Here is a 10,354-nt window from a genome sequence, read left to right as displayed (position 1 = left end):
TGACTATACAGTGCAATATAAATTAATATTATATCATTTTCAACCTTATTAATTTAACATTATCACAATTATTTTTTATCGTGCCGTTTAATTATTTCTACATGTATTTCCAATTATGTCAGTTTCAGTCCTCCATATTACTGCTGCTAGTGCTTACATCAATTTTTTACAATATTAACATATGATTCTGCCATTTCAATGATTCAAACACATTTACATTTTCAGGTAACTCCTTTAAAATTTAGACCAATGAGAAAGTGATTTTTCTGACCAATAAAAGTTCCTTCATTTGTTGAATTTTGAGTTWAAAAAATTAATTGAACCTACCACATGCTAGTCGACACTTCTCTTTCCTCTATAAATCACTGGAGGACATGGAATCGAAGTGAAATTAGTCATAAAGAATAGCACAGCATTTACAATTTCACACTGACACTGAAAATCTGACACTCACCTGTGCCCACGTCACTTCCTGAACAAGTGACTGTAAAAACAAAAGGCCAGACAAAACATTTTTAATGTCACTTTAATGCATCATGTTTTGATTCAGCTTTTTCAGTGCAGCAGATGAATTATTGCATTTTTTTAAGGGGTGGAGAGGTTCAACCATTATAACTGTGATACCTGAGTACATTCTCCGGGGGCAGAACAGAACTTTGCCGCCCTCTGGTGTGAGAGGAGCCACCACCACAGAGTAGACATCCCCACACTGGATATTTGTAATGTCACAGCTATTCTCTCCATGTGATGCAGTGCAGGTGTAGTTGTTGTTGACGCCCACCATCTCTGTAATGGTGCTGTGATTGCTGCCCGTGCTGCGCCAGTAAACTCGCAGGGACTTGCTGGCCATCGTGTACAGGCGGACACCTGATGGGCAGCAGATATCTGTAGGAGACCCACACTGATTAAGGAAAATGCTTTTACATTTTTTTTACATCATGCACAGGAAAAGTGCAAGAAGAGAAGAGATGCATTGCTTTTTTTCCTGTATAATCCTAGTGCAGGTAAATGCACATGAAGGATAAACTAATACAAACTAGAGAAACTGTATTTTTTGTGAAAATTCTAGTGAGAATGCTTCTAGCTGAAAAGCTTAGCTGAAAGCTGCTGACTTGGAGCTGAAAACGTTTTATAGCAAAACAGTTAATGCAAGTTCAATTTGAAATGAAAAAAGAAGCGTAAAAAAGCATAAATTAGTAGAAGAATAGCAGAAAGGAGCAGAATTATAGCTGAAATAGCAGGAAAAAAAATAAAGATAGCATAAAAATAAGCTAAACGTAGCAGCCACAAGTTGAAATTAGTACCCAGAGGTGAAAGTGTTGTAAGGAAAAAAAAAGTGATAATTTGTTGTAAAACAACTAAAATGTAGCTGTAAATTCTTTAATTTTTACAAGAAAGCACAAGGACCACAAGTTTGCTGAAGTTAGCAGAAATAAGTTGTAATAGCTACAAAAAAATGTGTATTTAGTTTAAAAACTTTAGCTAATAACAGCTGAAACATTAGCTAATAGCTGAATATAGCAGAAAGCAACTGTATGAAGCAGAAATAGCTCAAATTAACAGAAAGAAGCACAAAAAGTAGAAAGAAGCAGAAAGAATTAGAATTATAGCTGAAATAGCAGAAAAAAGCAAAAATTTGCACAAAAAAAGAAGCTAAAATTAGCACAAGAAAGTTAAAAAGAGCAGAACCAGAACAAGAGGTGTAAGGTGCTGTAAAGATTTAGAAACATTTTGCAGTATTTTAAGGACGTTGAAAAGAGCTCCATTCATTTTCATTGGGAAAAATGTGGCTGAAAAAGTGAAATAGCTAAAAAAGTATAAATAGCTGAAATACAAAAAGTCATAGCTGTAATGTCCTGAAGGAGCTGAAGGTTTAGATATATGAATTGTTAAAATAGGACAAAAGTTGAGGAAAGATATACGTGCCGAAAAATGTGCAGAAGAAAAAAATGATTTCAATGCGTTCACACAACTAACAGTTTAACAAATGTTAGAAACATCTTAAAGGTCATGTTTGAAACAACAGATCTGAGACCTGTGGACTCAAAGTATTTATAAGTACTGCCAGCTCACTGGAAGTAAAATAAAAAAGTCAWCACTCACTGGATGAGAAGCCCTGATAGGAGCAGTTGGACATTCGCCCACTGAGGCTGAACGCCTCCATGCTGACGGTGTAGYTTGTGCCGCAGGTGATGCATCCCATGAGGCAGTGGGAGTCCTGCGTGTGACAGCTGGCGTGACCGCGCGGTGATGTCAGCGAGGTGATGAACGAGTGAGCCCCTCTGGCCCCAGACCACGAGACATTAGTCATCGACTGAGTCACCTGCTCAACCATTAGGTTCACGGGGCAGCATGGCTCTGGAGGAAAAAGAAGTTAGTCATCTTTCTCTCACTGGTTTGTCCAAGACATTTACCGTTATGCCATTTATATTGCTCGTGTGAAAATACAAAATGTTGCTTAAATATGTTTTCTTAGGCTTTTATTGTTTAGTAATGAGCTGAACACGTATTTGCCTCTCACCTGTTTCTAATGAGACAGAGAAGCTGGGTAAACTCTGGCCAGCGCTGCTGAACGCTGAAACACTGAACTCGTAGGTCAAGCCGCAGTGAAGCCCCGTGACATCACAACTGTTTCCACTGGCGGTGCAGGTGGATGTGCCGGATTCTCCGTCTGCGCTCACCGTGTAAGTCGCGTTCCTGTTGTTGGCTGTCCAGCTGACACTGACAGAGGAGGGGGTTTTCAAACTCAGATTCAGATTTGTTGGCATGCAGGGAGCTGATGGGAACCAAGACAGCAGGGAACGTTTTATTCAGTATTATTTTTTACAATTGGTAGCATTTGAAAGTCTTTATCAAAACTAATATAAACATATAATTTCGGGTCATTTGAAAGAGCTTAAACATTTATTTTGATTATTAAAAAGAAATGTTAAGACAATACATTTTGAATGAAATGTTGTGAATGCTTAACTTTAATGTGAAATATACTGTAATAGCATATTTGCTGAGTAAACATCAATGTGTTCTACACTGAGGTGGGTAGAGTACCAAAAAATTGTACTCAAGTAAGCGTAGCACTACTTCAATACATTTTTTACTCAAGTAAAAGTAAAAAAATAGCTGTCCAAGGAATGACACAAGTAAGAGTAAAAAAAATTTGGTAAAAAGCCTACTCAAGTACTGAGTGACTGATCAAGACATAAATTCTTTAATATTTAAAAATAATAAAAATATAAAGCTATATGGAAATTTTGGTGTTTTAAAGATTAAAATGAAAATAATTAATACAAATAACGTAATTACAAAATTACGGAGCCCGCAAGGGGACATGGGGATTTTTTTCTTTTGCGTTCCCACGCATTACCTTTGCATTACCTTGCAATACTTTTGTGTTACCTCACAATACATTTGTGTTATCTCACAATACTTTTGTGTTACCTTGCAATACCTTTGCATTACCTCACGATACTTTTGCATTCCCACACAATAYCTTTGCGTTAACTTGCGATACTTTTGTGTTACCTCGCAATACCCTTGTGTTACCTCACAATAGTTTTGTGTTGCCTTGCAATGCCTTTGTGTTGCCTTGCAATGCCTTTGTGTTACCTCACAATACCTTTGCGAGACCTCACAATACTTTTGTGTTACCTCACAATACCTTTGTGTTACCTTGCAATACTTTTGCGTGACTTCGCAATCCCTTTGCGTTGCCTCGCAAATGTTTGCATTTCCTCGCAATATAGTTTTGCTTTCCCATGCAAAAGTTTGTTTTTCATGAACTGAATTAAATCAGACTTTTATTTTGAAATATCCAGTTACCAAAAACAGGATGTGTTGCCACAAAGTCAGGAAAGTGACAGTGACATTTTGTGGCTGCACAGTGTTAATTTATCTGCGTATCAAATATTTTCATGCGTGTGTGATGCATTTAATCCAAAGCTGAATTAGAGCAGTAGACTAACACCCATTTCGTTAGCATGTGAATTTGTTATTAAACCGGCAGGCATAACAATAATAAATGGCTTAAGCGAGTTAACGCAATAGTGGGAACGCAAAAGAAAAAAAATCCCCCCATGTCTGCTTGTGGGCTTCGTACAAAATAACAAATTCAGGCAAAAGAAACATTTTTCCAAATCAGTTTCTTCAATATAAAATGCATGAAACTAACAAAAACTGCAGGTATTTGTGTGTCTGGTGAACTTTTGGTGAAAACAAACTTGTTCTTCATTCTGTGAAGTTACTCAAAGTATAGAGTCTCCAGAAATTTTACTCAAGTAAGAGCAGCGATACTACACTATGAAATTAATCAAGCAAAAGTAAAATGTATAGTGTATTAAAAATACTCCTAAAAGTAAATTTTTTCCAAAAGGTTACTCAGGTAAATGTAGTTACTACCTTACTCTGGTTCTACCTGTGTCTCTGGTGTGAGATGTGCAAGCCCGGTTGCATCCACTGATTTCATTGCAAGGTGTTACCACCACGCTGTAGGAGCTATCGCAGCTGAGGTCAGAGAGGGCGCAAGCCGGCGCTGTGTCGTTACAAAGGATGTCCTCGGAGCTGTCCACAGCCCGGGTCTCGTAGAGCTCTGCTCCCCGTGAAGCAATCCAGGTGATCTCCAGAGTGTCCGTGCTCACAGCGGAGACGGAAACACTTTCAGGACAGCAGGGTACTGAAACACACGGAACAACGCGTTAATCTGAGCGTAAACTCTGACTGAGATCCCTCTGTTACTCACCGGTGGTGTAGTTCAGAACTTTTCCTTTAGGGCTGCTGCCAGCTTTATTGTATGCGAACACCGACATCAGGTAGGTGTCGCCACACTGGCAGCGGTAGGTGCAGTTGTTGCCGGTGGTGGTGCAGGGCACTTCGCTTCCGTCACCTTTCTTGATGAATGCCACGTAGCTGTCGGCGTAAGGCACTGCGTTCCACGTCAGTGTGCAGTTTTCGTCTGATGACTTCACGAGAGCTAGAGACCCTGGAGGGCAGGGGACTGACGGCACAAGACAGATTGACGTTACAGTTTGTATCTTATTTTAAATTTGAAACTATAGCATTGAGGACATTTGTTTTGGACTGGTTGATCATATTCAAATGCCAGTCCGCCCCTGTCCCCCCAAACCTAGCCGGTCGAGGCAGATGACCGCCCATTCTGCTGGAGATTTCTTCCTGTTAAAAGCATGTTTTTCCTCTCCACTGTCGCCACTGTGCTGCTCAGGATGGAAGACTGTGATCAAGTGAATATTCAATGCAATCTGCTGGCTTCCTTGGATCGATTGTTCTTTGCCCTGAGGCGACGCTTGCTGTGGCTTGACACTATACAAATAAATGTAATTGAATGCAGTGCTATTCGTTACTCACAGGTGGTGAAGACCACTGGGGTGGATGGGTTGCTGGGTCCGCCCTCGTTGATCGCAGTGACCTGGATGGTGTGAACTTGTCCACAGCCCACTGGAGACAGGGTACAGGAGCCGGTGGTGCTGTTACAGGTTACGCCCTGGTCACTTGTTACGTGATACATAAAAAACTCCAGTCCAAGTTCCCAGGACACGGAGAGTCCTGCCGTGTTGTTACTCGTCACCACAGACACGTTGACAGAAGATGGTGTTGGAGGTCCTGAAAGATAACGCATGTTATGAAACCCAAAAAAGAACAGAAGTTTTAATTTGTTGTTGTTTTTTTTTTGTCTACATTCAGACTAAACTTTATTTTAACTTTATTGGAACATTTTTCTGTTTCAAAGTTGTCTATTAGTATCCTCAGAAAATACATTTAAAATTAGTTTTATTTTAATAAACTATTACACAGAAATATTTAAATTGCTGCATTCGAGGTGCACAAAGGAGCGTTATCGCAGATCCTTCCTCCCAGCAGCTGTCAGACTCTATAACCAGCACCATGCCCAAAAATCATAAGTGTTTACACACCTGCTGCCTACACAATCATTTGTACTGTTATTGTTCATTGTCATTACTCATCTGAACAATCATTTGCACTACTACGCATTTATATTACTAATCTGAGCAATCAGTTGCTCTGTTATTACCCATTTTCAACTTTAAAAATAGTTCTGCTGTATTTGCACATCTGTTTGTTGCAATTGTTTTTTTCACTGAAAATAGGCAAATTCTAAAATCTAATGTCAAATTCTGAGCGGTAACTACAGTCACTAAAACAATCCATGTATTTTTTGTTCTTGCACAGTCCTTTATACTATATTTTTATTTGTAGTAGTAGTATCATTGCTAGTTAGTAATTTCATTTTTTGTGCATTGTCTATAATTTGTAAACTAGTGTGTGAACCTCTGAACTGAAGCTGCTGTGACACCTGAATTTCCACACGGCGGCACAATAAAGGCTATTTCTATTCTATTCTATTCTATTCTATTCTATTCTATTCTATTCTATTCTATTCTATTCTATTCTGAATTAAAAACTGCAGTAAAATTAATATTTACATTTTACTTGACACAATTACAAACCCCTAAAAGCAAAGATGCAGTAAGTGTCCAAGTTTAAARAAAAAGTATAAAAAGCACCAAACTTGTGTGAAATCACAAACAGAGGCGTCTCCTTACGTGTTGTTTGGTTGACATACAAACTGCCTTCTCCTATTCGGCCCTCGGGGTCCCAAGCTGAACCTTCAATGCCATAGAACGAACCGGCATCAAGCCCAGAGAAAGTCAGACTGGTGTTGGATGTGTTGTATTTTATCTCGGTGTTTTTCTCAAAACTGTATACAGACACGGTGTATTGGACGGCATAAGCAACAGGAATCCAGGATACCACGATGCTGTCATTGCTGGGAGAGGATGTAGAGATCTGAGGAGGCGGCAACACTGTGGAGAAGAAGTTTTATGAGTTTTACATGTGTCTGATAAAGTGTTAGTAGGATAACTGTGGCCTTTATATCACTTAGGAGCAAAGAAAAAAGATATTGTTAGGAAGACTTTTGATTTCCAACCTACAATTCAAACAAAGCTGGGCTGCTCTTTAAAGGGTCTTTGATATCCAGTTTTAGTAATAAATTCAAATGCTTTTTTGGAGAGATAACATTGATAAACTTCTTGTAAAAAAAAACAATCGCAATACTGAGATGAACAGTTGAGATATTTGCATGTGAAGTAACAGGACGTGATGTCAAAGGGGAATGTCTGAACACAAAAAAGACAAAAACATAAACTGTAAAGAAGAATCTGTTTTTTTTWAATTAATTTGAGTCACTATCAGTGAGAGACGAAGAAGAGTCAGAGTTCAAATGATGTTTCAAAAGACAAATAGCAGAGTTATTTTTCATAGAGTTCCCCTTTGATGTCACTTCCTGTTTCACTTTGGCTGAGCTAAGTTCAAAGGAAAACATGACAAATATTTGACAAAATGGGTAAAATTATACGTATTAAGCAAAGTTGCTTAAATATAAAGATGTGTGACTTTTTGGATTTGAAGGATATACATGTCAGGGCTCATCAGTCCAATGTATTACTGTGTGAAAAGTATCAAATATTCTACAGGATTTTCTGAAATCCAAATGAAAGTATTATCACCATTTTAATCTTATTTAGTCATTGGTTTTGAGTTGAACCCATTTTTCAAGCTTAGTATTTAGTCATTCTTACAACAAAGTATCAGGGCCACACAACAATTTTTATGAGATCAAAGTCACAATATTACAAGAAAAATGTGTAATCTTACATGACATTATATATATATATATATATATATATATATATATTCTGTTCCTGGGTTGGCTTGCGCCCACTGTGGACAGCCTCCAATGTGCGTCTGTGTGTTTACGAATCAGTTTGATTACTTTTGGGTCAGTATCAATGCAGGCATTACTGTAGCAATGCCATACAGCTGCAGTTTATCATTTGAATCCATGTAGTCATTTGCACAATCGTTTCAAAGTCCTGCTACCAATGATAATTTGATGCTGATCAGTTATAAATTGTAAAATTGATACCTGAGTATAACTAAATGACATGCTCAACATTCCTCATTTTGGTGCAGTGATAAAACTTCTCATAATGTGATGGCTTTTTTCTCATAATATTATTTTATTCACAAACGATTTTTTTCACAATGTTATCACCTAATTCACAATATCTTATGAGTTTAATGTAATAAAAAAAAGTCTTGTCTGGCCCTAATACTTTGTCATAATACATGTTTCACACAAGATGAGTCAAAGGAATTTAAAGAGATTAAGTGTTTGGTCTTAATTCAGATCTAGGACACAGCAACGTTAGATATATGACATGAGATTTATGATGTGAAACTTAATATAAAACTGTGGAACTTATTGTTACATRTTTTTTTGGATCTTAAGGATCAAATGTTCCTTTCAGGTGAAAATGGAGATCTGAAAACTGTGTTTTAACAATGAGGTTTTCTTTATGTATTTTTCAAAGAGGAGCTCAGGTAAAGTTACAGCTGATACACGAGAAGGCCCTCGGGGATGCTGACACATTTCTTGAATAAAAAAAAGTAACTTTGATATGGATTGACGATGTGTGTATACAAAACTATGTTGAAGTTTTGTGTAACAGTGTGTGTATCCATTAACTTCTGCAGGGCAGTTGAAACTTAAGAGAGAACCCTCTGGGTTTCTTAATAAAAATGTGTTAATAGAGCAGGTCCTGCGCGTTCTTTTTTCTTGTGTTTTGTTTCCCAGCTGTGGAGGATGAGATGAATGTAACGTGGCGAACAACAATACCTGTCTTTGCAGTCACAGGGATTGACGGCTGACTCCGGCCAACGCTGTTGGCGGCCATGATGCTCAGCGAGTACTCTGTGTACGGGCTGAGGTTTTTAATCTCGGCAGGGGAGGAGGTCACGCTGTCCTCTCTGAAGAAGCCATTCGTGTTCTCAATGCGTATGACGTAATAAGTTGCCCCCGTCTGCAGGTTAAACTCTGCCATCAAGGTCCTGCTATCTTTAGGCTTGACAGTCTTGATGGGTTCCATCACATAAGGGGCTAAAACAGTGACAAACATGAAATGTCAGGGAGAATATATCTCAAATCTGCTCATTTCTTTTAGAGTTCAATCTTTACCACATCATATGATAGGTACCTTAGCAAAAAAACTACATTTACTTTATTCTGTGAGCACTTGGTTACAAACACTTTTTCAGAAATGCAATTTCTTGTATCAACTTTTTGTACAAATTAGTCATAAAAAACATCCTAAACTGTAATTGTTTTAAATTATAAACCATGATCAAGACAATGAAATCAAATAATGAACGTAAACAAAGTATACCTCACCTGTTAACGTCTCAGTAGATGTGGCGCTCAGTACTGTCTGGGAAGCATCCAGAGCTTCAACTGTAAAGATATACGCAACATCTTGGGACAGGGAGGTGATGGAGCCCATCACTGTGTTTGGACCATAAGTGGCAAAAGCAAAGGGGCTGTTTGGGGAGCTGGTCAAGGCGGCGGAGATCTTGTACGAGGCCGCTCCAGAATACTTGGTCCATTTGAGATACACAGTCTTGGATGTTGTAGAAAACACCGAGACTTGGAAACCTGAATGACAGTAAAGCAAGGTGCAGATTATTACAAGTATGTTCCATATATATGATGAAGCAAATAAAATATATATGTATGAAACATTTATAATGAGATATAGTTAAGAAAAAATCCAGTACCTGATTGTGCTGCAGTCTGTAAATTAAAAGGAGAAAATATTATGAGCATGTAAAAGTTGTACATAATTTCAAACAAATCAAACTTTTGTTTTCCGTACATTTTAAACGTCACACTTTCATATTATTTACTTATAAAAGCAAATTTGAAAATATCCCACTACTGTACCTGTGAGCAAATGCTCAGGAAGACAAAAACCACCTGCCACGTCATGCAACCCATTCTTGATTTGAAGTTCTTCACTCAGTGCCTCTCAACGCTAATTTTATTTCTTAAAAGCACATCTCTTTTTAAGATTTTTCCTTTTCTTAAAGTGAGTGGTGTCTGTACCACTAGTTAAAATATGCCAGTCTAGCTCCTCCTGCGTTGGAACAAATGTCCAATCATGGTAAAGCAAACTCATGACAGTTGAACAGCATTTAGCTACAGGTGTGAAATTCAATAATAAAATATAAAGCCATCGCTTGTGACACTTGTATGTGACTGGAGGTGGTGAGATGCTGGATTTCCCCTCTACTGGAAGGTTCAGATTATTTTCATACTGTGGAAGTAAAAAAAAAAAAAGACGAAGAAAAAAAGACAATTTGCAGTCATAAACTGTTAAATAAAATGACCTTTTCACATAGTCACACCCACATACACAACATACAAATATTAAATAACAAACTACACACACACACACACACACACACACACACACACACACAC

At 38.0% G+C, this 10,354-nt stretch overlaps 1 protein-coding gene across 1 annotated transcript in view; it reads right to left on the bottom strand.

Annotated features, from left to right (window-relative positions):
* Window positions 1-9,987, bottom strand: part of LOC106529545 (fibronectin type III domain-containing protein 7) — a 10,849-nt gene extending 862 nt beyond the window's left edge. Inside the window, exons 1-13 of the mRNA XM_014025005.1 lie at window positions 9,815-9,987; window positions 9,649-9,664; window positions 9,266-9,526; window positions 8,714-8,974; window positions 6,576-6,836; window positions 5,359-5,613; window positions 4,736-4,990; window positions 4,412-4,669; window positions 2,522-2,776; window positions 2,104-2,358; window positions 625-885; window positions 455-484; window positions 328-365 (exon numbers count right to left, since the gene is read on the bottom strand). Of these exons, the coding sequence (XP_013880459.1) occupies window positions 334-365; window positions 455-484; window positions 625-885; window positions 2,104-2,358; window positions 2,522-2,776; window positions 4,412-4,669; window positions 4,736-4,990; window positions 5,359-5,613; window positions 6,576-6,836; window positions 8,714-8,974; window positions 9,266-9,526; window positions 9,649-9,664; window positions 9,815-9,868 (2,454 nt within the window). The 5' untranslated portion in view covers window positions 9,869-9,987 and the 3' untranslated portion in view covers window positions 328-333. The remainder of the gene's footprint in view (window positions 1-327; window positions 366-454; window positions 485-624; window positions 886-2,103; window positions 2,359-2,521; window positions 2,777-4,411; window positions 4,670-4,735; window positions 4,991-5,358; window positions 5,614-6,575; window positions 6,837-8,713; window positions 8,975-9,265; window positions 9,527-9,648; window positions 9,665-9,814) is intronic.
* Window positions 9,988-10,354: the final 367 nt, after the last annotated feature.

This window comes from Austrofundulus limnaeus, unplaced genomic scaffold (assembly GCF_001266775.1).
Source record: "Austrofundulus limnaeus strain Quisiro unplaced genomic scaffold, Austrofundulus_limnaeus-1.0 Scaffold450, whole genome shotgun sequence".
Lineage (NCBI taxonomy): Eukaryota > Metazoa > Chordata > Actinopteri > Cyprinodontiformes > Rivulidae > Austrofundulus > Austrofundulus limnaeus.
The sequence above is the reverse complement of the archived record's forward strand: the minus strand, read 5'-3'. Positions and strand labels throughout refer to the sequence as shown.